General features: G+C 42.6%; 2 protein-coding genes across 5 annotated transcripts; one reads left to right on the top strand and one right to left on the bottom strand.

The window, feature by feature from the left end:
- Positions 1-1491: 1491 nt before the first annotated feature.
- On the bottom strand, positions 1492-21656 carry LOC124995803 (WD repeat-containing protein 37-like). Of its 3 annotated transcripts, none has more exons than XM_047568486.1 (15): positions 21566-21656; positions 20166-20432; positions 18186-18282; positions 17965-18060; positions 16214-16278; positions 15915-15998; positions 12700-12838; positions 12176-12247; positions 11939-11983; positions 11693-11769; positions 11360-11594; positions 10639-10780; positions 4017-4151; positions 3663-3777; positions 1492-3579 (listed from the first exon to the last, which is right to left on the bottom strand). In XM_047568486.1, the coding sequence occupies exons 2-15, from the start codon at positions 20316-20318 to the stop codon at positions 3448-3450; spliced, it is 1587 nt and encodes a 528-aa protein (XP_047424442.1). In that variant the 5' UTR covers positions 20319-20432; positions 21566-21656; the 3' UTR covers positions 1492-3447. The 3 variants fall into 3 exon arrangements, with proteins under 3 accessions (XP_047424442.1, XP_047424441.1, XP_047424443.1); XM_047568485.1 differs by lacking the exon at positions 21566-21656 and adding an exon at positions 20972-21239; XM_047568487.1 differs by lacking the exons at positions 15915-15998; positions 21566-21656 and adding an exon at positions 20972-21239.
- Positions 21369-26202, top strand: idi1 (isopentenyl-diphosphate delta isomerase 1). 2 transcript variants are annotated; one of them, XM_047568488.1, is made up of 7 exons: positions 21369-21508; positions 22228-22458; positions 23421-23593; positions 23682-23774; positions 23869-23999; positions 24098-24202; positions 25511-26202. In XM_047568488.1, the coding sequence occupies exons 2-7, from the start codon at positions 22310-22312 to the stop codon at positions 25721-25723; spliced, it is 864 nt and encodes a 287-aa protein (XP_047424444.1). In that variant the 5' UTR covers positions 21369-21508; positions 22228-22309; the 3' UTR covers positions 25724-26202. The 2 variants fall into 2 exon arrangements, with proteins under 2 accessions (XP_047424444.1, XP_047424445.1); XM_047568489.1 differs by having other exon boundaries at positions 21384-21508; positions 22265-22458.
- The last annotated feature ends 70 nt before the right edge of the window (positions 26203-26272 follow it).

The following is a 26272-nucleotide window of genomic DNA, read 5'->3' as shown; positions in this document are numbered from 1 at the left end:
GATATCTGCATAGACTGTGGGACAAGTGGACGCCATGACAGCTCCCTCAAAAGTGAAGCCAATGGACGTGGAGCTCCCCCTGCTGGTGACTGACTGCGGTATAGGTTATAAGCTCCTCCACATTATTTAGTAATGCTGTAAACTAAGAATACTTTCAAAAATATAAATAATGATTGAACCTAAGAAGTATAAAAACTAAGCATTGTCTTTGAGTAGGACGTGTAATCCCAACGTCCTTGCTAATTAGCGACGCTGTAGCTTGTTACTACTGAAATAGCATGTAAAGGCCATTTAAATGGGTCTAAATGAAGCAGAATAAGCTGCTACAAACCTAAAACGTAATGTCCCCATATGAAGACGCAGGGTCTCAGGAGGTTATGGAAGAGTTGCAGGTAAAAAACCATCCCTCTGACATGGAAACAAGGTCAAAAGACTCAACTATGAACCAAAGCATAGGATCTGGGGTGCAGAAAAATGTCAGCAGGTGCTCTGGACTGATGAGTCAAAATGTGAAATATTTGGCTGTAGCAGAAGGCAGTGTGTTCAGCGAGGGCTGGACGCAACTAAGTGACTGCAAGCAACAGTGAAGCATGGTGGAGGTTCCTTGAAAGTTTTGGGCTTCATTTCTGCAAATGGAGTTGGGGTTTTGGTTTTGGTCAGGATTCATGGTGTCCTCAATGCTGGGAAATACAGGCAGATACTTACCCATCATCAGTACCATCAGGGAGGTGTATGATTGGCCCCACACATACAGCCGAGGTCAATAAGAACGATCTTGAGGGTGGTTACATTAAATATCGATTTGATTTAGGTTTCTCTTCTGTTCATGAAATACTAACGTCAGTTTGGCTGTTTTTCTACAGTTTATGTTCCTAAAGTGCAAAAAATAGACAAGTTTGAGGCTGGATTCAAGAGTGAACCAAACATGCTTCAAACTAACATGAAACTGTTTGATCTCTATTCATGATATTTGTACATTTGCAAATTTTCATACAACCCACCCTTTATATCAAGGCTTAATGTCTTGTCTGTTTGGCATCTGTCCACTAAAGATCCACTACTATTTTTTTAATTAGCCAAGATTTAGGTGGAGGTAGGAACTGCCAAGATGGCGACAGCCTGAGACACCATCACTTAGTTCATACATTGAATTATTATATACAGTTTAATAATATTAGTTCCTGTTGTGGAACACAGCCACAGAAATCTAGTTAAACATTTGATCTCAAGTCAAACACACCATTACTTGAATCCATTAAAAAAGAAAAAGAAAAAAGGACTCTGTGACAACACAGTGTAGCTGCAGGCAACTTCACAAACTAAAAAGTGTCAGCTAAGCGTTAAAGCCATGCACCTTATGGATCCGCTCATTAACACCACACGGATGTACAGTCAGATGAACGAGAGATACAAAGAGATACGAATCCAACTGCGCTGAGAAAAAGGTGTGAGAGGGATTTGTGTTAAATAAGATGAAAGAGAAACGCGAGAGACTGGAAAAGGAAATCACACATTTTTATTGGAAAGTGTCAGAGAGCGCATACCCGTCACAATAAAGTATGCAAAGTAGATCACATAATGAAGTCGAGGTGAATATATGATTCGCTACAGGGTTTTTTTTTTCACTCCCACAGTCTGGCACACAGTAATTTAATGTATCAATCCAAAATCATATTTCCTCCGGGTTGAAAATTCATAAGCGGGGCTCAAATCGGACTCGGCGTTGTACCTGCAGATTAAAAATGACATCGACACCAGTGGGAGCGAGAGTTCCCTGAATGAGACGGGAAATAAAAAATAAAATAAAAAATCCTATCTGCACTGTTCTGTGGAACACAGTTAGATATTTAACAAGCACTTGAAAAAAATAAAATAAAATAAAATAAAAAGTGCACTGATGCTCAGATTAATAAGGCTCATGCACGATTTTCTTCTTCTTTTTTAATACAAGGCATTTCAAATAGTTTATTACACTTTTAGGCTCATGCTACTTGAAAATGACTCTACAGCAGTTGAAGAGGGTTGGGTTAGTTACACACACCTGTACACGGCTACAACTACACCAGTCACGCACGCACAAAAAAAATAGCGCTTTTATAGGATTTACAGCAGTGAAATAAATTATAAATTAAACATGTGACGATCAGAAACTACAGCATGACTTCATGTTTAGGACATTGCACAAAACTGTAACAGCAGAGTTTCCTGGACCCAAGTGGAGACGGGCTGTAAATCAGATCCACTGCGTGTTTCAGGTTCTACTCCACAGGAAAACATCAAGGAGCTGAGTTATTGCTTCTGTTTTTGTTAGGATTTTTTTTTTTCGAAGGGGGAGATAAAGAGTCAGAAAATCACCATCTACTACAAAAGGTGCAAGAAGTCGTACAAGGCTTAAACAACCAGTAACCAACGAGTTCACGGTACAGCAACACAGGGCTCTGAGTTAGCAACAGGCCAGAGGAGGACAGGTCTACGTCTCACTGACACAGATAATAAAAGAGTAACGTATTAGGGAATACTGTACGATGAGTTACGCTGAACAACCTCATTCAAAGCCCAAATTATTGCTACGCTCTTGACACTTTGCATCCTGACCTGAAAGGCAGAATAAAGAAATAATAAAAAAAAGAAAGAAATCTACTGTAAACTTGAAAAAAGGCAGAGCTGCAGTAACTTAACAACAAAGTCCAGAACAGTGGAGGCTGAATGTGAACTGAAAGAAGAAGGCAAACCGTCAGTTTTCCAAGAACTCAGATTGAAGACGACTGAATGAATGAATGAATGAATGTGGCAGGTATGATATGTTTCCTTCCATGACAACAAATAATCCGCGTTTCACTAAAAAGGATAAAATCACAGAGTCTTCTTCATCCCAGCTCCGCCTTCATTTCGTAAGACACTGAATCGCTTCATCAGGCCACAAAATAATATGTACATATACAATATTCTACAAACCCTCCTGACCTTAATGTTGTTCTCTTTCTCTACGTCTTTACAGGGGACATTTGCACAGCGGGGATATCTACATGCAGGAGGAACCGTTCAGCAGTAACTAAACAACAGCAGCCTGTCAGTGTGGAGTCAAACATTTAGTTCTAAACTGGGGAGGCTAGCCACGTCACCATTCACGATCCATGCTAAATAAGCGAGAGGGTCAGCTTGCTCTGTGGCCTCGAACACACGGACCGGGCTCGGACGTAGCTGCATCCTTTAAAAAAAAAAAAAAAAAACGCAACACAAACTGTGATGGTTAACAAATGATCTTCACACATTTCAGGTCAGCTGTTGGAAAAGCTGTGAAACACACGACAGCAGCAGCGACACACGTCGTCTCAGGGGCATGTACGAGGCCACGGGTTACAGTATTCACGTGTACATATACATATATATATGTACACACACACACACACACACACACCATGGAGGGATCGTAATGGGCGTGCTGTGTCACTTCTCCTGCAGCAGAGCCGGGATGTTGATGTTCCAGCCGATGGCCTGGCGGTCGAAGCCGCAGGTGAACAGGTTGCACGACTGGTTCTCTTCGTTCCACGCCGTGCAGCACACCATCCTCCTGTGACCCTGCGCACACGCACACATTTCAGCGTTTAATGATGGCAAACAAACACACACATATCCTGCAAATGCTTCATGTCTATCCGTACCATGCGGTTGCTGCGTGGGAGCCTGGCCAGCCTCACGCCGCTCATGTCAAAAAGTCGGACTTGTCGATTGTCGTGCGGCAGAGCGATGATCCTCTGGTTGGCGGAGACGCTTATCCTGAAAGATCAGACCTAGTCACACACTTTGTCCTCCTCTGTCACTTGTCTAATATTCTCAGAATCCCGATTTCTTGACGTCAAGTGCATCACTCTAGTAGAAATGGCTCAAATATTAACGCGTAGCGTACATAGCATTAGCTACGCTAATACAGTAAAAGAACAATGTGACGATGATTCACTGGAGTCGTTCTGCAGTGAGACTTTAATGTGATGTGCCGCGTCCCTGCTTTCCCCTACCTGTTCACAGCTGAGTCGGTGCGAATGGTTGCTATGGGCGACCTCATGTTCTTTAAATCCCACACCTTGACGGTGCGGTCGTCGCTGCCCGACACCACGTTGTCGCCCACGGTGAACACTGCAGACGTCACCGTGCTGCCAAACAAACACACAGAGCAGAGAGATCCTTTGTGACCTTTGTGTTTCCTACGTATTTAATAGATTTTAAAGGTTTTCCACAACTAATCAGTCAATGTTCAGGGAATGGAGCTGAAAACAGGCAGATCCTCTACAGCAGAAGAGTTGGACTCATTTTAGTTTGGGGGCCACATATAAATTACCAAGGTGCCTCCTCTTCCTCTGATCCCATCTACTTGTCTTAGTCCCCATCCTCTCATTTTTCTCTCCTCCTCCTCCTCATTCTACTTCTCACTTATTTCGCCTCATCTTTGACCCCCATGCTCTACAATATCTTCTATCTATAGTCTTTGTATAGTTTCATATTTTAGAATCAGAAAGTTTCCTAGTAGAGGAGAAAAGGAAGAAAGTTTAGAGAGTGAAAACTTATTAATAGCCCCCTCTCCCTCCCTCCACCACAGACAGGTGCTATTATTGCTCATACACCTAAAAGATGAGACAGAGCCACACATGCGTCACAGCACAGCACCCCAACGTTAACACCGCGCCGTCCCTGATTTATAATGTGATTCCCCATTTTTTGTTTTTTTAAATTACAAGGTATCACCTTCCCTCTCCAGTAAAGACACGTTGGCGCTGAGCTCTGGCTTGAATCTGTTCACACCGCTGAACGTGTTTAAGCTGTCGAGATGCTGTGAAAGACGCTTCTCTCTGCAGCTTCCTCGCGTTTACAGTCAGCCCCGTGCGCTCTGTTCAGTTTATGATCGTGTTGGATGGATCAGCTACATCGCTTAAAGAAAGGGATTAGAAGTCCATGCAGTTACAGTTGGGAAATCTGACTACAGAGAACTACTAATGTGGTGGCGTAACTTTAACATCTCTGCAGCATGTTTTCCAGATCTATTTTTATCCGATTTGTAGCTCAGGGACAGGACGGTTAATGATTTATTATAAATTATTTATTGTCATGTCATGTAGCTGTTTCACATCAACTTAAGTTAGTTAACAATTTCAGCTAACAACTCAACTGTTTATTCATTACTTTTGGCTATTCACACCGATCAGCCACAACATTATGACTGAACATAAGCATATAATACTGAACATCTTGTGACAATTCAATGTTCTATTGGGAAACTTTTGGACCTAGTATTCATGTGGATGGGAACAACTAAAGGAAAAAGGAACAACTAAAAAAAAACAAATTCTCTAGATTCCAAACTGATCAAGTATCTGTGGGATGATCCACAGAGTCCCCTCCCTTCAATCCACAGGACCCAAAAGACCCCCACTAACAACATCCTGTTCCATTCTCTGATGAGTCACAACTCTTTTAGAGGCAAAAGGGAGAACCTGTTAAACCTGACCGGTGAGTTGACAAGACATTGACTGGACACAGAATTAACTGATGGTGAGGACAATACGAGACAGGAAGAAATCCCCTCTCTTCTGCACTGCATTAAGTCAACATCTCTTCAGTCCTTAATTCTGGGTAAAACAGAAACTCATATTCATATAAATAAAGCTTCATTGTATTAAACACTGTGAGTGGAACTACAATTGCTACTATAGTGGTGATCAGGAGAAGAAGTAACCACGACAATATGCGCACGACATCCTCATTCCTCACGCAGCCTTTATCCAACCAGCCATGACACGCGGCTTCTAGCATTAAGGTCACGCCCAGCCATTCATTTAATAGACCTTTTATATCCTCAATCTATTACTGTATGTCAGTCGCTTTGCCTCTCTCTTTCCTGTTCATTGATGAAGGGAGAAGGATGTGATCTCTGATTCTTGATCAAGGTGTCGCGTGGCATACCTACACACACACACGAAGCACTTTCTTGGGTTCCACATGGAGCATTTTCTAGCTAAAAACTGTGTTAATTCGAGTTGACACGGCGTTAAGGGCTAATCAGCGGGCTATGCTTAAGAGAGGCCGGGGCTCAGGGAAACCGCTGTATCCTTACAGGCACCTTCTGACATTGGAGGGTACGGCCCACCTGGGAATACAAGAGAGAGAGAGGCCGAGAGAAGCAGAGACAGAGGTGGTCTAGGTAGGAGGTGTGTGGGGAGCGTAATCAGACAAGGTAATTGATTAAAAGGTTGATTAAGGTTAAAGGGTTTTTTTTGAATGTGAGGAGGGAGGGGAGCGGCTGGAGGTACTTAATGCTCTGCAGTGTCTCTGACAGCCAAGGTCAAGGCTCCCTGCAATAGGAGACTTGGGGACCATGAAAGGAAGAGAGAGGGGCCTGGAGAAGGAACCACGGGGTCCTCTCTGCAGTCAGACCTGCTAAAGCGAAGTGAAACGTCCATACAGTCCCTCAGGCACATAAAGGTTGGACACTAGAGGCAAACGGTGGCGAGACTTCAGGAACACTAGATACGAGGCATGACAGATGGAGATGTCCTGCCTCTGTTTGTCCCCTGCTTTTATATTTTCTTCGCCAAGGTAGCAGTTAATAATACCAGCTGACACTGAGGTGAGAGAGAGAGACTGCAGCATGGTTCTTCAATGTGGAAATCTTTCAGCTATAGTATGTGTTGCTCTTTGCTATCATCTGTAGTTAATCCATGTTTTCATTATTTTCGAGTGGATCACTCTTCAAGGCTATTGCCAGTTAGCTTTAACTCAAGATATTCCTGCTACCGTGTGAAGACATTCTCTACAGTCTGCTCTCCATGGAGTGGCCCTGGTGTCCTTCAGTGAGAGGGGAACTGATCCTTTTGCTGCCTGGTAGTAGAGACACTCAGAGTTTCTATACAGTAACTGCACTTACTGGACAACACAGGCTATTTTAAATGTTTTAATGCATGGCACGTTATCAACCCCAGTGCCACAGCTCTATGTTCTGGATCTACTGCACTTAAAACAAAATGCGTGTTCAACACTAGAGAGGCTGATTTTACATGCAAAGCCGGTGAACTGATAGACGTCAATGGTTACTGGTGGTGTTGCTACCTGAGGTGAACAGCAAAAGCAAAAATGGTGATCAGTGCAATGTGACAATCTCTAGTTACCTCCCTGTTTATTCACCTATTGGGGGTGGGGAGTTAAGGTGTGAATAAGAAACAATCCGAGGGTTCTTCCCATCAGAAACTTGCATCACTAGTGTCCAGTTTGCTTTGAACGTGTCCTCTCTCTCCAACAATCAAGTCAGAGTGGGATTAAGGCAATAATTTGTTTTTTGTTTTGTTTGTTGAGTTGTTAGCTGTTGTTAGTGAGGGTGGACAACTTAAGCACATGTAAACGCATTATTCCGACTAATATCAGACTATCTGATGCATGTACGCATGCTCCACAACTGCTGCGCTGGAGTATGACCCCGGATAAAAAACATACAAGAAAGCTGGTTGCAGAAGAAGAAGGTAAACAGAGCCGGTAGAAGAACCAGAGAGCGCATTCAGTTAATCGTAATAGGTCGACCAGAAAGAGGGACCTATTAACCTGATGAAAAGACACATATCGCCCCCTAGTGTGGAGGAGGAGGACATGTTCCCATCAGTTATTTGATTTTCTCGGTTGCATGTAAACTGGGGCAAGGACTGCATTCAAAATGTCAAATTTAGAGCATAGCTAGATTAACTGTGCATGTAAACGTACTGAGTCAGACTCTCCAGACTCAAGGTGTGACAAGGGTGTTCAACTTTATGGGGGTCACATGTTAAGACCATCTTGGGGTTTGGGGGTTTTCCCAATTTAAAAGAGTTAAGGAAGTCAGAAGTAAGTCAACATCTTCCTCCAGTTACTGTTAAAAGTTTCTGGGCGTTAATAGACACTAGTCTACGCTTTAATGACTGGTGTTTATTTGAATGATATCTCACTGGATCTTAGACTCATTGTAAGTGGATGAGAGTAAAAGCCAAATGTAAATTAAACAATCCAGGTACAGACGACTAAGAGGTTTTTAAGCACTCTGTTATTTTTGCTGTGCAGCAGCAGAACTGACAGTCGCTGAGTGCATCCCTCCAGAGACAGGATGTCAAATCTACATTCACACGCAGACGCAGACAAACTTGCATTTTTATCAGCCGCAATCAAACGTCTGTGGAGCAGAGACAAACGTGACATGGCGTTCCGTGTGTAGAGCAAGTCCGCTGTCATTTCTCGTTTGCTCTCGCCCGTTTCCTGAGCTCGTGCGCAGTTGTCATTACACTGCAATTACAGCGGGGGGTGAGGTGGGACGGAGGGTGTATGCTGCACTTTTAGCTGCTGAGGTTCGCTGTCAGAGAGCGTTAGCTGTAATTGCCAGTGAAGATGGTGGAAACAAGAGGCTGTCTCCCCTCCTAGCGCTCAGCCTCTTCTGCCTATTAAAACCAGTCACACTCCCCCTGCTGGTTCCAGGGACGGGTCGGGTTTATGCCACACCATTATGCCAAATTAGAGACACGAGAAAATTAGTAACCAGTCATCTGGGAGATGGCAACCTGCTATTGCTGTAGGATGTGATTAAAACAAACAACAGCCTCAAACTGGAAGGTTTGAAAAATTGTGGGGATGGGTAGCGTGTGCAGTTGTTCAGGTCAAGACTGATGTAACCTTTATTGTTAACGCTCAAAAAGGTCTATGGGTAAAACCACAAAGCTGCGGGGTTCAGAAAAATGGCCCCAAAACATTAGCACGGCCCCCACAACATATAAATGAAAGCAAAGGCAAAAACATAAACACGGAGTAAACAAGATTCCTCAGAACTCTGTTTCCAGTTTTCTGCTCTCTACATTACTCTTCTCCTCCACTCGATTAATAATAAATCACTTAATTGCCCTGCGATACTAAACTGTATGTTCAAAAGAACATTTGGAATACATATTCCAAGAAGTTTTTTGAAATAACGACAAAATTTTAAAAGAAAATTGGGTTTAATTGAGCAACAAAATCTGGTAATATCACTCTGGACCATGGGAAACATTTCTTAGACAAAGATCATCAGTGAATTAGTTGACATGTTAGCCTGATGACTATTATAACCTTCTCGTGTCCAGTAAATCCTATTTGTGCCCAACGTCCAGGTGACTAATTGATAATAATACGAACTACAGTATATTATGTGTCAACATCACCACTGGGTTTGACTCTAAAATAAAAAAATAAATAAGCGAATTTCAGCAAAAGCAAAAACAAAAAAGCTAAACATGTAAATTTACCTTTCGTCTTTTAATATATATATATGTCTATTTCTATAAAACCAGACATTTATGTAGATGAAGAAGCAGGCTCACAAGGGCCAGTAATTTTGATATTTTGGTTATTCAGATGTCATTTTAGACCTTAAAATACAAGGTATGTCATGTTTGTCATCAGGTTTATTAAGTGCTGAATATAAAGCTCCATGGCTGTGAGAACGCTGGTTTCTTTCCGTTTTTGACTTCTTGCAAGTTTATTTTTTAAATCACTTTAGTAGAAAGAATATCTAATATTAACAGAATAAAAGAATAGTTTCTTTTGTGTTTTGTTTTTCAGTGAAAATAAATTTAGGTAACAGTTTTTCTCTAGTTTAAGAAGCAAACTTGAAATACCCAAAGAATACACAGACTTCTACAGCTGTAATACTGTTCTCCAATAATCATTCTAGCAGGAGAATAGACAGAAACTTCTCCTTGTCCTACTTTGTGTTTCAAATATGTGAACTGAAGGTTTTAAGTTCAACAGTGGACGTTTGGAGAATGGTTCCATCTTCCTGAAGATCCAGGCAGATTTACATGTTGGTTTGCTTTAAATGCACCACTGAAGACTAAGGAAGGAGGTGGCCATGTGGGAAGGAAATAAGGCTTGGGGGAAGTAAAGGAGGAGGGCTGTTGTTAACTGTGAAACACTGGCGCTTAATCTCATTACACCAATTGTCTATGGGAGAGAATTAGAGTGGGATCTGCAGGAATTATACATGTTGGGGTTGTACATAATGAGCTCTACGTAATCCCCCCACTTGCAATCAAAGGCAGCCAGAGAGTAGAAGCCGGCACACACGTAGATATGCACACAAACAAACGCACACATGCGCACGCACACACGCACGCACACACACAAAAAAGAGTCTTTTAAAGAGCGCTGCCATTGAAAGCCACAGACGAGCCCGACAGCCGTCGCTCTGAAATGAGCGGCTGCAATTGAGTGTTAACAGCGAGCGAAGTGCTAAATTACACAGAGTGGAGGATTAACGTGGGAACGGACAGATAAATGCACAGGAGAAAGAGAGCGAGGTAGGAAGAGGAGCAAACTGTCAAAGTGGGGAGAAGTGCTCAGTAATGAATGAGAGGCAAGTGGAGGATCTGGCTCGGAGCAGTAAGGTCTGTAAATTAATGTAAAAGGAAGGAAAAGGCACGGAAAGAATAAGAAGATGCAACAGCACCATCTTGTGGGCGTGGTGAAGACTGCACCAACATCTAATGTCTAAATAATTGAAATAAACTGTATCCCTTATTTGATCCCACAGAAATCCGCTCTCTGTCTTTAACTTTGCGAGCAGGTTGGGTGGTTTGATGTGAAATAATGCGAGCATCTTACTCAGTGTGTCCCTGGAAGACGTTGACAGAGTGGATGGACGGGTCTCTGAAGTCCCACAGACGGAAAGTGGTGTCTCTGGAAGAGGTGACCACCAGCCGCTGGGTGGGGTGGGTGCAGCAGTGGGTCAGCTCCTGATCATGGCCTGTATGCACACGCACACACAATCAAAAAAACAACACACAATAAATAGATAAAACTTTGTCAATCATTAAACTAATTCATCATATTTTAAAAAAAAACATGCTTATTGTTTTAGCCAAAAGTTATATGAGATGATTAGCTTTAGTCTTCAGATAAGATAAGCCTTTATTTATTTAGCGTGTAACATGTTAATTTATGAGCTATAGATGGAAGTTGTTCCCCTGCCTCCAGTGTTAATGCTAAGCTGTAGTAAGCGGCCAGCCGCTTCATATTTAGAATATTTTCCACAGCCTGCTCGGATTATATTTTCTCCTTTTGCAGCTTCGCACTAAGTAGATTATAAAATGGTTCCTTTCTGTTTCATGTGGGAAAAAAAAAAAAAACTCAAAGGATTAAAACAATTCATCTTCCACTTAAGCTCAGTTACCTCTTGTCTCAGCACAGAACGCTACAGTGAGCTTTGTGGGACTTACTGTTGCTTACTGTGACTTCCCGACCTTTAAACACTTTGTGTTTGGGAGTTCGGGTGAGGTGTAATAATAATGGGTTAATGTGCTGTACCCCGAGTCACCTCACATACCGGTTAGTGTGTGAACCAGTTCGGACGTCTCCACCTCGTACAGGTTAGCAGCGCGGTCCCAGGACGCTGTCACCACTTGTCGACCTCCCACCAGCCAGTCCGCTGCGATCACCACGCCCTGGTGGCTTTTCAGGGTTGCCGTAGCAACTCGGACCGTTGGGACCTCGAAGGGGCCCTCGCCGTCCACCTCGCCTTCCTCTCGGTCGGAGGAGTCCTGGTCATCGTCGCACGGAGCCTGTCGGAGTACACGCAGCTTGAGTCTCCGTTCGGTGACACAGTAATAAATCCTTCCATTGTTTGTAGAAACCATGAGAAGAGTCCAACGCTACTCACGCTGACATCTGGCGGCGGCTGGGGGGCAGGAAGCTGCACCATGTAGCGCCAGATGTGAGCCGTCTGGTCCCCAGAGGCTGTGGAAACAAACATCAACACTTTCAGATCTGCACACAAAGCCGGAGCCAAACAGATGCAGCCGACAACGGTTGAAACTGTCACTAGGACAAACAACAAACCTGTTGACACAGATGCTGCGTTAAACAAAACTCAACAGATGAAACAAACGTTCATTCAAATGCATACCTGTGAGGGCCATCTGCTCCGTGGGGTGGAATTTGATGGAGTTGACTGTGGCAAAGGAAACAAAGATATTATCGAGGCACGTCAATGTCCAGGAGTGACCTACAGACACGAACCTGTCACGGTGTCGTTCTATCAGTGTTAGGAAGACTTACACGACATTCAACCTTTTTACATAACAGATTAACTCTGAAATATCTACGCGGCTGCGGATGAACAAAATCTCTTTGGTGTAATTACCTGATCCTACATGACCAGCATACCTCAGCAGACATTTCCCAGTCTCTATGCTCCACAGGAGAGCGGAGTGGTCTGTGAAGGCAGACGAGAGGTTTGCAACATGCAGCTGTTCACATTTTTACAGTTCATTCGAGACTGAAGATGTTTTATTGTCGTATGCACAGAAAAAAAAGGCCTAATCCGAGATGTCAAGTCTCCCTTACTAATATCACTGAGGAGTCTGAGGGTTTGAGGATAGAAACTCTTTCTGAGTCTTTTCTTTAGTCTTTTTTTTAGCCTCTTCCTTGTCTCACATTCAAACACATTTGTGTAATTATTAGCATTAAAATACTACTAGTGTAGATCAGAAGCTATGTATCATCATTTCTTTGCTAACTGCTTAACTGCAAACTGCAGAAAATTAATTTGATTCTAATATAACGATGGAAATGTTTGCTTAGAGTCACTAATTCACATCCCTGTGTAAAATACAAAGCCCTAGAGCTTGATGTGCTTATATAGTCTGTAAAAATGTCTTTGTGTACCAGCGGAGGCTGTGCCCAGGACCACAGGCTGAGTTCTGGTGACACTGAGGTCCCAGATCCCGTCGCGATGGCCCACGTACTCCTTGAGAAGCTGGCACAAAGCCCTGGAGCCTGCGGTGGCTTTGAAACTGGACACAATCTGAGGAGACAGCAGAGACAGGTGGACGTGATGGAAAAGAAACACAGCGAGGAACTCGTTCTGAACCTGAACACTGTGATATACCAGGTGCAGAGATGATGTTGATGGATTCATGTTCGGCACTCGTGCCTCATACAGAGTAAGTGGGTTTATAATTTTGAGATTTCTGAAGCCTGTCTAGAAAAGACTGCAGACTAAACAGCAGAATAGTAGATTTTTCCTTCTTACAGGTTAAATAGTTCAATCTAGGGCCTCTATCACAAAACAAGATTAATGGGTAAGTGGCCTCCTTCCGGTCTGATCTATTCATAGATTAATATTAACTGTGAATTCAGAGCATTATCACTGTCTTTGTTGTCAGCAGTGACTATCTGTAGTTGTTCTCTCTCTTTCACCTTTTACACATTTAAAGAGATATTTGCTCATCATGAGACACAAAATATGTTGAAAATTCGAAACATACTGAAAGTCCTACAGATTATAGTATCGTGACATGGGTCTACAGCAGGGGGTCTCATTTAGGTCGGAGGCCTAATTAGACCGAATCTTATCTCATGGGGGCTGCACCAGAAACATAATAGAATGATAATAACCTATAAACTATGAAGACAACTTTAAATGGTTCCCTTTTTTTAGTATATTATGAAAAATAAGCGCAATGCTGCCATCTGCTGTTTAGTTCTGGGTCTGAGTGCTGTGTTACGCCTGCAACTTTTACGAAAACAGGGCGACGTCTAGTGGCCAAATTATTAACAAGTGCCAGTTTTACTGAAAAAATTGCAGTTACTGTCTTCTGTGTCATTTTTGCTCTTTGCAAATTCATTCAGCCGAACAGATTGGACCCTCTGGTCGATAGCGTTAGCATTATTTAAAATATCCAGTCGTAGTCGTTTCACTGGTGAAGACATGCTACTAATCTGCATGTAAGTATATACTCCAATCAGTCATAACATTATGACCTAATATTGTGTAGGTCTCTCTTGTGCCTCAAAACCAGTTCTGACTCAGAATGGACACGGGCCTTCGGAGGGGGTCCTGTGGTGTCTGGTAACAGAATGTTGTTAGTGGGGGTACTATGGGTTGAAGGGAGGGGCCTCTGTAGATCATCCCACAGATACGTGAATTCGGAGGCCAGGTCAACACCTCGTGCTGCTCTTCATGGTATTTGTTAGTTGCTCCTAAAGCATTTTTGTGTGTCTGTGTCAGGCTGCATCCTGCTGAGGATGACTGTTGCCATCAAGAAGTGTCATTGCTATGGGGTGGGGGTGTCTGGTCTGGTAACATCCACATGAATGCAAGATCCAAAATTTCCCAGCAGAACATAGAATTGTCACACGATGGTCAATGTTATCTGCTTCTCCTGTCAGTGGTCATAATGTTGTGGCTGGTTGGTGTATATACCCTGTAAACAAGCACTGTTTTCATTTCAAGCTATAGGTTTGTGTTTTCTTTTCCTGTGTGTAGCTGGCGTGTTAATATCAAGCCTCCCTCTGCGTCCTATCAAGTATCAGAGTAAAGGAGATTGATTGTGACTGTGCTCAGATACGACGTCTGCACCTCTAAAAATATCTCGTGGTCTGGTTACACGTGGCCTTCAGCCACAGCAGGCTTCCTCCAGATGAACGGACTAAGGAGTAAATTGTAGTCTGACATGTCACAGAGCGGTCAGAGCCTGGACTGGAACATGCTGCTCCAAGCAGACGGCTGTAAGCTCAGATCATCGGTAGTCATTAGATGCAGCGGCGAAGCATCTGGTTCACATGAGTCAGACGGTGTTAATACACACTCTCATTCTGTCCTCTGTGTTTATAGTCACATTACACCACAAGGCATTTGTTTCCTGTCTATAGCACATAATGAGCAATGAGCCACAAAAAAATAAAACAAACAAAAAAAAATCCAGTCCGGTCAATGTAAAGCCTAGTAGTACACTGAGCTACGGTTAGTGCACATCATTAGTCTTTGTGTGTCTCAGCCAGCTGATAGGTTAGCTGTACATTATAAAGCAGCTACGTCTGACAGGAGGTTAATCTCAGAAGTCCTCCCTTGATCCCATATAGCCACTCTTCATCTAGCTCAGACTTTGGCTGCATTCAGGTTGTTTCTTTGCTTTAAAAAAGTCAGTGTCAGCTTCATTTTATGTAGCATGGAGAGAGTGTCAGTGTTGGTGGGAACAGTAGGGGCTAGTCGCTGTTTTTAACTGATCTGTACACATTAAGATAAGCATATCATTATGACCAGCTTCCTGTGAAGATCTCTCTTGTGCCTGTAAAAATAGTTATGACTCAAACATGAGCCTTCCGATTATTGTTAGTGGGGGCCTTTGGGTCCTATGGGTTGAGGGGAGGGGCCTCTGTGGATCATCCTACAGATACTTGATCAGTTTGAAATCTAGTGAATAATCGTTTTTGTGTGTGTGTCTGTGTCAGGCTGCATCCTGCTGGGGATGGCTGCTGTCATCGGTGTCATTGCTATGGGGTGGGGGTGCCTAGTCTGGTCTAGGTGGGTGCTACATGTTTAAGTAACACATGAATGCCAGATCCAAACGTTTCCCAGCAGAACAGTGAATTGTCAGAAGATGATTGATGTTATTTACTGCTCCTGTCAGTGGTCATGATGTTGTGATCCGTGTATACAGTCAATGCTAAGAGAAAAACAATCTGGTGCATAATGCCTTCTAAAACCGTTAATGTTAGCGAGGCTAGTTTCAACCCGCTTTAAGTCTCTGTGCTAAGCTAATCTGCTACTAGCATTAGCTCCATGTTTAGTGTCGAAACAGGACACACACACATTTGTTTTAGCATTTCGACAGTTAATTTTTTTTTTGTGCTGAGATACCTGGTGGAAAGTGATTTAAGAATTTGCGTCTCTGTCTGTAGACTGAATGTAGCAAAGGAATTAAAACTACAAATAGGTCTCCAAGATTGAACAAATGCAGCCGTTCACCCAAACGTCATCTGAGTGGGTGCAGAGCAGAGAAGAGACGAGGATTCAAGGTCAGACTCTAGTTCAAAACTCAGCCCACTGCCGTTCCCCTGCGATGCTTAGTGACAAAACAGAGCATTCAGGAAGTTACCCATGAATCTCCGCCCCACAACTCCCATGTGGCCACACTGAAGTTGCGAGGTCCACCTATTTTGCCCTGGAAAGTGTACAAGCACTACATCGGCAAGAGATTAAAAAGGAAGAAATCAGGGGAGGTGTCACTTTGTTGTAAGAGATCACAGAGTTTCCTTTATACCCAAAACTAAACTATTCAATACATTAACACATTACTGAAGAAAAAATGAAAACAGTAAAGAGGCATATTTTGGTCACACATCATATTTCAGTTATACATCATGCCCCTTTTATGGGAAATATGGAGCCGGGTACCTTGCTGGTGGAGGCTTTGTAGGTCGTCTTCAGCTTCTGAGACAGTTGACTGGTGCTGTGGCTGGCTGTGTGATGGAGAGAGAACAAAGAACAAAGAATGAAATTCACTGCTGAGTCACAACCTCTTTGGCTGGTTTCACTGCCGCAGTAATGACCTGGTAAAGGGTCAAGACTTTAAACAACACAAAGCCTCGTTGTGTGTTTTTAGTTGTTAGTTCTATCGTCATAGCTGCTAATGACATCTAAACACTGGCTAACAGTCCAGAGGAGCGTTTCTTAAAGCAAGATAGTTTAATGTTAGATATAATGTTTCATAACAGAGGTTTAGATAAGTCTGACCTAAGTGTCCATGGAAACACAACCAGATTGGGTCAATCCTTATAATACTTCCAGATATAATAAATCTGACTCTGACTTAAGGTTTAATCCAAATCGTTTCCATGGTGGTGCATGCCAATTTTATGCAGTTTCATCATGAACATTAAAGATTATGTAGTTGAAACCTGAGGTTGTGTTTTGCAGCACACTAGATAAGAAAAAAGGCTACAATTGACTTTACGGAAGACGTTCGAAGTGCACATGTATTTCTAGCATTCGTCATACAGAGATGACATTAAGCCAGTCAACACAGACACATGAAACAAACTATTTATTACGAAAGAGAACCCCGTCCCACGTAGAAGACGCTAAGTGAGTGTGACATCTCACCAAATAAAAACTGACTACAGTGTGTAGGAGGTAGCCTGTCTCCCAGATTTTTCTCAAAGCCTTCTCAGGTACAGAGAACTACACTTACACCATTAACACATTAACGTTTCTCCTCACAATGTTTAATGAATGAAACATATGTATGGACTTTTATTAAGATCAACATTATTTTGTACTATTTTATCTTTATTTATTTATTTTTTTGAATTTTCTTAACCATATAAACTGTTATAGATTGTTGCGTCATTCATCCAGGTTGTGGTTTACCCAAAAAAATGAAAAAGAAATCCCCACCAGTCTCTTAGAACTGTAAAGTGATAAGTAATTTCTATATTTAAGGAAACATAAAACTCTGTTGTAGCTTTCTTTTGAGTCCCAGCGTTGCCTTTATAAAATGCACATTCTGAGAGAATAATACACGTGCACCCAAGCCAAAAAAGCGCATGTGCTCGGTTAAAAGTAGCCAATAATGAAACCGAAGGCTCCACATTTCACTTACTTCCTGTTTCCATCACCCAGCTCTTCGTCAGATACAATCTTCAATCTATATTTGCCTGATGAGGCGCAGTGGACCATTGAAATTCTTTTGGTGCATTCAATAAGTGAAAAGTGAAACCCTGCATTGTGGGAGCCGTTTGTTCTCGGTTTGCATCTTTATGTGAAGTCCCCTCAAGTGCACTCTGGTTTGAGACACTTTGTCCTCACTAAAGAAATATCCTGACATTAGGAAAATGCGATTTGCAAAACAAAAAAGCTCCACTGCAACAGAGCAGAATATGTTCTAATGCAGCACAAAAAGCTGGAGCTGCAGGGGTTGCTGTTTATCTGAATTAACTGACTATGAAGATATTTTAGAGAAGTGCCAGATGGTACCACCACTCCCAGTTAATTAAACAGATTTTATTTCCTGTCACCTTTGGATAAAATGTGCTTAAAGATTTATTCTAAATAAGTCAATTAAACGCATGAATGAAAAAAAAAAAAAACAAAAAAAAAACGATAAATAATAAATCAAAAACAGCTCGTATGGGTCAGTGCTGGACCTTTTGTTTTCAGGGCTCCCTTGGTGGGGTCTCCTCCCTCAATGGTCTGTCCATCTCCGGTCAGACGCTCGTTCAGGGAGTCGATTTCCCGGCGTACTGTAATGTTAGCACAGTAACAAAGAGTGTCAGTGAAACCACCTGGTTGGTCAATCAACACCCGAGGATCGGTACAGTGGGGCGAGTGTCCAGGAGCGCAGTGTGCTATGTACACGGTCACTTACATTCAATGTTTTCAATGTAGAGATTCTCAAACTCGCGTTCGATTTGGCCGAACAGGTCAAGAAGATTGTTGCGTAAGGCGAGGGGCAGCTTGGAGTCCTGGAACAGAGAAAGAAAAAAAAAAAAACGTTTTGAATACAGCACTTGGCGAGTTTACACAGGCATATAGAGAAGGAGTCCTGGCCTCATCCTCAAGAACATTTTACATTTGAATATGTTCCAACAGTACAGTTTTACAACAATAAACTCTTTAATGTTGTCACTACTGAAAGAGACGTTTGAATGACTCATTAATTACACACCACGCAAATAAAGTGAAAGCGAGCCACGTCAATCTCCCGTCTTACGCAGCCTATTTGCTCACCTACATCCTGAATTTGCTTGAGAGCTCGGCTCCACTTTTAGCTACAGGGCTACAATCTAAAAAAAAAAAAAAAAAACTAAAGAACACCAGGCGACCACGTCAACCACTCTACCTCCTGATGAACTCCTAATTGACAATTGGACGTCAGAGCTTGCCAGGTAAATAACAAAAAAAGCGTGTCGTGCTATCTGAGAACAAACGACTCGGCGCCATGAGGTACTGCTAGCTGCCCGTATCTCAAGCCATCTGAATGAACACCGAACACTTGCCTATCGCTCTCTCCGCTGTGTCACATGCTCAAGACCCGCACTTTGTCTTGGTGACGTTAGCCCACTGACCATTCTGTCAGAACCACATGTCAACACACTTTGTGGAGGAAAAAAAAAAAAAAAAAAAGGTCAATTAGCAAATAACAGGCAGCCCTTGTGAATTCAAAGCTGCTTAAACCTGCAGCGCGCTCCGGCCAATAACTAATGCAGAAGAGAATGCGTTCTGTGTTGTATATAGGTTCATAAAGTCGTCTATGTATGTGGAGCTTGCGCTGCAGGATGGGGGGGGGGGTTAGGCAAGGTACATAAACAGAGCCAGCATGTCTTGGCAATAGACAAAAAGGACCGTTGAAAGGACTAATCAAACCTGGACAAGCGGCCCATATTAAAACTTGATGAGACAACAGGCCAGTGCAAGCCGAGCTCTAGTTTTAGTGGCTGATAATTCAAGGACATGGTCAAGCAGAGAAAGTCAGAACTAAAGGACTTCAGTGATCAAACAAGGCATGAAAACATGTAAACATGTTTTAAAAGCAAAGAAACTGAATCTGATGAAAACAAATATTTTGGAGGGAGTTAATAAAACTGGACATCACTTTTTTAACACTTGAGGGCATTAAACATCCCCAATCCAATCCTAAACACCTGCCATGGTAAATGAATAAAACATTATGATACATGAACAAACCTTTTATTCGTCTTATCTGAGCCAACTCCCACAATTTAACAGCCAGGAGCTTCTTGGTCAAACAGAAACCGTGTTTATTATCCCAGCAGAGAAGGAGCATGGACACTTCGCCACCATTGGTGCGCTCCAGGAAATGGCCACTCATGAAAAAGGATCATTGTCTTACCTTAATAAATCAATTGCGGCCCTAACTTAAATAACCTAGGTTAGAGAAGGTTAATTATCAACTTTATGGCACCGGCATGCTCAAAAAGCCACAGCAGGGTCCTTTGTATTAAAACAAAGAAATTGGTAAACCAAAAATGATTCAGATTACTAAAACTTTGACTGAAGCAGGTCTAACAACAACCCTTTACTATGAACACAGTGCAGCATGGTGCTGGATGTTGCAACACCAGGTAGAAAATAAAAGCAATGCTGTTTAACCGGCTTGTACTGTACTCTCGTGACTGACTAAGAAAACAAAAAATGCAGCCTCATACCAAAAAAAGAGATAATGTGAATCACAAAAGAATAAGCCTTCGGGTGTTTTTATTTTGCAACAGAAGCTGTGTATCTTGCATATAACAGCTGTTTTATATTGTGTTGTAAATTCCACCCACAATACCCCAATTTTATGAGCCCGTGTTTGTGTCTGAGTGAGACAAAGCCTGTCCCTCACCTGTCCCTCCAGCATGTCTCCTCTGCTGATGCCTGGTGGCCTCTCCTCGGTGCTGTTGGTACGCCTGATAGACAGACTGTGTGCCTTGCGCTTCTGCTTGGGGTGACGGGCTGCTGAGGCAGAGCCGCTGCTACTTCCGCCCTCCACGGGCATCCCTCCTACCTCGTGGGAGGCCCCGCCCCCTGCTCACACCCTTACCTGAGAGGCAGGTAAACAAGAGCTGATTGGCTGGTAGGTGGGTGAGGCGTGTCAGTTATCCCCACCAGCCTGCAGTCAAAAAAAAAGAAAAGAAAAAGAAAGTGAAGTTCAGGTTACCTTCAGATTACAGGAATGTGATACGGTAAAAAGGCTGACTTCCCTGTAGAGATTAAAATGGACATAATTCATGTTACGGCGTTTTTTGCTGCAGCTCAAACGTTTCTTGATGAACTGTATGTAAGCCGAACTCACTATTGCCAGCTAATAAAGCCTTACAGACATTTGGCCACCTGCTAAAAAATACCTGCGATCAGCAGCAGACATGAATATTACAGTAGTATTACAGTATTTTAACAAATGAAGTTCGGCGCAACGTTTAACGTCTCATAATGTCTCGCAAGAGTGTTCGTACTGTTAAGCTAATCTTACTTGGTCACTACCACAAGACGGAAGGACACGAAGCAGAACAGCCGTCTGTTTGTTTAACATCAAGCTCAATAACTGCCCTTGGCTAATAAACAGTGCTAGTATTTGACCTTTGCTTTCCGACCGCTAAAGCATCACCGAAATCCTTCTGACATATACACGTAAACAAGACAGACACTCACCAACGGTCAGTGCCTCACTGAACACATGCACTCGGCTGTCAGGTTTTTAGAAACGAAACTAGCGTCACGCTAGCCCGGGATAGCTAGCTGCCACATATCACCTTCAGTGCCGCATCAATCGTTCATACATCACCCCGAAGCTAAAACACATTCACGGGGTGTATCCTTCCTGTCTTGTTATAAAACTGTGTAAATCTATAAATTGTTAATTTTCAGCATGAGCGACTTTGGCAGTGGGAGAGGGTTAGTGTATTACAGTTTCAAAAGTGTCAAAATCTGTATTAAAAAAATGTTGACACATCACGTATATTATTAGTTTCCCATACTTCCGGGTCACGTTATTTGTGTTTGCACTTTGTAGACCAATGAAAAGTTACGTCGCCGTAAAGCGAACGAATGAAAAGCCGTGACGCCAAAGACGAGGAAATGAAAGGGCACCGACCACAAGCTCGGCTCCGAGATGTCGCCGTAAAAAAAAAGGATAAACGGGTTAAAATACGTGCTTTATCTAACTGAAATATAACAAGTCCTCAATACGTAAGTGAGTGTTTAATCGGATATTATGTAGGGTGTGCATGGACAGACAATGCATACTTAAGTTGAGCTGTCAGAGGCCTGGGTGGTGCGGGAAGGGCTGTGCAGTGGTCTGATGGCGTGTTGACAGTCAGAGTCTTGAGGAAAACATGAAGCGGAATCACCTGGAACAGGACAATAAAATTCTCTCCACTGACACTGTAATGCATTAAGGGTTTGATAATATTAACATCTTAAGTACCTTTGCCTTTGATTATTCAAGTACATGCTGTAAGTAACGGTCATGAAAACAACGTGTAAAGATGTATTGTTTTTATGATGTGCTTTTTATACTATTGTCTAAGTATTGCATCTATTATGCATGAATCTCAGTCTAAATCAAAAGTTATCCAAGGCGGGATGCTTTACTTTGCTCAAAAGTAATCTAGATCTCATATTAATCAATTACAGTGTATTCGGTCATTTGAGTTATCCTTTGACCCCACTGGGTCATTTAAGAAGAGAAACAGAGGCACATGGGAAAAATGAGAAGGGATATAATTAAGTGTATATATCATACTATAAGTGAGAAAGTAAGCATTTTGATAATTGATTAACTGTTGATGATCAGTTAGTGGCCAAAAATCAGCACGTTTTTCGTGATCTTCCACTGAAACAAGAGGGTTGATTTTTTTGATTATTTAACATTAAATGCTCGTTCTTCTCCCTCTATTCCGACCCAGGCCCCCGCGTTGACTCCTCTCCGTCTTTTACCTGCAGCCTCGTCCTCCGTGCTTGTGATTGGTGCTGTGTTTTGGTCAGGCGATGGTGCGGCCTCTGAGGGCGGTGCTCCGCATGGTGTCCAGGGAAGGAGCCGCCGTGCTCAAGTCAAACCTACCTGCCCCCAGCAGAGCGTTTAAACCGAGGATCAGACCTGGACCCGTCGCTACCTGCAGCATCAGAGCCATATCTAGGTAAGTCAGGCCCACTGAAAAACCTCCTGGGTTTAGAGGCCAGGAAAAGCTCCGGATAAGCCTATTGACAGTAAGCCAGGAAGTAGCTGTGTTTGTTCTATTGATAGCTGAGCTCTGTCGGTTTGTCTCTTGTGTCAGGAGGAAAACAACTCATAATCAAATCCCGCTTATGTTGCTTTAAGTTCTCTCCACAGGACTGAGCAGGTATTCTTCAATACAGCATACATCCAATAAATAAATGTCAAGCAGCATGCTCATTTTCTTAACTCAAATCTTAAAAAGGAAATCTTGCTATCAGCTCGCATACTTAAGTGGCTGAAAGCAGCTGATAGTGATTCATTCAACAATATTACAAAAAAAATAAAATATACAGGTTCCAACTTTTCAAAGCGAACTTTTAGCTTATTTTAGTATCAGATATACTTGTACATTAATCATCTTTGACTTTTGGACTTTAACTTTTTTACAGATTGCTACTTTAAGTCTTAAAAAGATGCAAGACGTGTTTTAGAAAAAAAAAGGTGCAGACCTAGTTAAAACAAAACATTAACGTATACTCATAAAGTATACTCTAATTGACTTGACTATTAATTCTTGAACCTTAAATAATAATAAGAAAAACATAATGGCCCCAGACCTGAGCTTCCATCTGCTCCACGGTCCTTGTTTGCTCTCCATCTACAGCTAAGCTCCAAAAAGTGAATCAGTAGCAATATTAGTATATTAATATGCACACATACAATTTCTATTGTATTGAAGTTTTTGTTTATTTAATGTTTACTTTTTGTATCTCCTGTGTGAAGCCTCCTTAAACTGTGTGCTGCTGCAACACTGCAGATAGTCTTATCTTGAGCTATAGTATTTCAGTCCGGTACTACCATACCACCTGCAAGCGTCCTCAATGTCATTTAAAAAGTGCACAGCCTCTGCTCTGATACAATGCAACGCTATCTGCACCCCAGTGAGGTGAGACACCTGCAGTGTGCAGCCAGAATGCCTGAGATCACCACCGACCACCTGGACGAGAAGCAGGTGCAGCTGCTGGCCGAGATGTGCATCCTCATTGACGAGAACGACCGCAGGATCGGAGCGGACACCAAGAAGAACTGCCACCTCAACTCCAACATAGACAAAGGTACCTGTCTGCACACAAAAGCACATGTACCCATTACAGTTCTTTATTTTTTTCTTTAGTATGCAAACTGTTCTTTTGATCTCGGCAGGTTTACTGCACAGAGCGTTCAGCGTCTTCATTTTCAACAGCGAAGAGAAGCTGCTCTTACAGCAGAGATCCGACGCCAAAATCACCTTTCCAGGTGAGAGAAACCACTCGGTCCCTGCGTTTGTTTCGTCCACACTCGTGCTGCTGTCGTTGCCTTAACGGTCCTCTGTGTGTGCGCTTGTGTTCAGGCTGTTTCACAAACACGTGCTGCAGTCATCCTTTACACACGGACAGCGAGCTGGAGGAGAAGGACGCGTCCGGGGTGAGGAGAGCCGCTCAGAGGAGGCTCAAAGCAGAACTGGGTATCCCCATGGAACAGGTAAACACGCTGTGTGGGTTAAAGTCCTGGCCACAGGTTCAGTGGAAGAAGATCAGTGAGGACTGAGGTGAATGTGATCAACTCCTGTTGCTCCTCAGGTGACTCCAGAGGAAATGACGTATCTGACGAGAATCCACTACAAGGCTCAGTCAGACGGCGTCTGGGGAGAACACGAGATCGACTACATCCTCTTCATGCAGAAGGTAACGCTGTAAAGCGTGTTCAGTGTCGTTATATCATTGTATCTTCACCTCTGCATGGTATTTCCAAAGAAAATATATTTATATATTGTGCCCATTTTACAAGGCAGCTGTAGGGTACAGTAAAGAAATACACTTTAAAATGATCTTTAAACACATCCAGACATTTGTTCTACTATTTGTCTATGAGCTGTAGCCAGAAACTAGAGTTCCACAGTGGTGGGTGGGCCCTTCCAAGGCTGATCATACTTTTCAATTACTCACAACTTAATGCACTGCAACCACAGTTTAAGTCTTATACATCATCTAAACGCTTTTCTCTTGCTGTTTTTCTGCCCCTATGTATGTTATTGCAAACTGCAATTTCCCCATCGCAGCACAAATAAAGGTTTTCTAAAGTAATGTTGGAGCCACCAAGGTGCACATCCATCATCATCATCATCAAATAACCATTCATTTTACATGCACATGGCTGACATGAAAGGGTTTCACAACCTTATCTCCTTCATGGAAAAAAAGATGATAAACAGGCTTTAACTCTGCACGGGTCAAAGTCTGAAAAAGACATTTTCCACAATTCTGCACCAATTCACATCGGCAAACGGCACAGAGGGCGAAAAAGTTCCAGTTCAGGTGGCTTTTGTTTTACAAAGAGACCCAAGGCGCAAACCTACTAACGTTTCCTAAAATCACACCTCTTAAATGTTAGTAGTGTAAGTTTTGACATTAAAACACTTCAGCGGAGGACGGTTTGTAACAGATTAATGGGACTCTTCAGAAATGTTCCATCTTTACTCTGAGATGATTAATTACCTGCATCATCATCACAGAGCTGCAGGATACACATGTAAACTGCAGAAGGTCGCTTTTAAGACGATCACGTTGGGCTCTGACTTAATGAATTATCCCAGACATGGAGGACAGGACCTAATGACACTGTGAACTTTTCTTAACCTCAGAAAGGTGCACAGTTAAATCGTATGTTACAGTGCTTAAAGTTTAAAAGTCAAAACTATTTTTTCTGGCATGCAAGGTGTTTTATCATGGAGATTTTCAAGTTTACAATCACAGTATATTTGTAGTAGTGGCTATACTGTGCACAAGGATGCTTCCTATAACTATGTTCAAGACTTTAAATAAAAATTAAAGTAACTACCAAACTATGGCAAGAGTAGTAATAATAGTTAAGATTATGAAAAGATTTTTTATCAGGAATTGGGTTTGGTTATTTTGAATAATGAACTGGCTGTACATTAGGCAGCTGCAAGTTCCATCTGGGACCATAACATCACCCTCTATGTCTGTCTGTAGGATGTGGACTTGAGTCCAGACCCCAACGAGATCAAAACCCACTGCTACGTGAGCAAAGAGGAGCTGAAGGAGATGCTGGAGAAGGCCAAGCGTAAGGAACTGGAGATCACGCCGTGGTTCAGGCTCATCGCTGAGACCTTCCTCTTCAAGTGGTGGGACAACCTGCACAACCTCAAGCAGTTCATGGACCACGACAACATCCACCGCATGTAACCGCAACCAGGCGGTCCAGGCTCGATGTCCAGTCACTGCAGGATTTTGATTGTTAACAGCATAGCGAGCTCGGCCTCCTGAAGATAAGCATCTATGTAAAACTAGACGGTTTCTCTGGCTACATTTCTCCAGGTAGTTGTAAGTTTAGGACTTCAGTGCTAATGACAGAGAATGTTTTATGAGACATGAGGTGGTTTGTAGAACTGCATTCATCGTCACACTTCGTCTTCCTTGTAGGCGTGTCCGATAAGCTCAACCATTCACTTGAAGAATGAACAGAAAATGCTGAACATTTAAACTTACAGTATTAGGTATAAAAATGGAGTCTACTAAACCTATTTTTATATAAAAACTGAAAAGTGCCTGACAACAGGTCCGTTAGCTGAGGTGCGTTCAAGTCACAGCAACCACTGTCATTCTGTAAACCCTGTGCAAACTTTATCTTTGTATTGTTTTACACAATAAAGTGTGTGATCGTGGCCAGTGGCTCGCTTCATTTTAGCTTCGTAGGGTTCGACAAATCGGCCAAAACAACATCTGGATCAGTAG

This window comes from Mugil cephalus, chromosome 18 (genome assembly GCF_022458985.1).
Source record: "Mugil cephalus isolate CIBA_MC_2020 chromosome 18, CIBA_Mcephalus_1.1, whole genome shotgun sequence".
NCBI classification, from domain to species: domain Eukaryota; kingdom Metazoa; phylum Chordata; class Actinopteri; order Mugiliformes; family Mugilidae; genus Mugil; species Mugil cephalus.
This window is presented reverse-complemented; position numbering and strand designations above follow the sequence as displayed.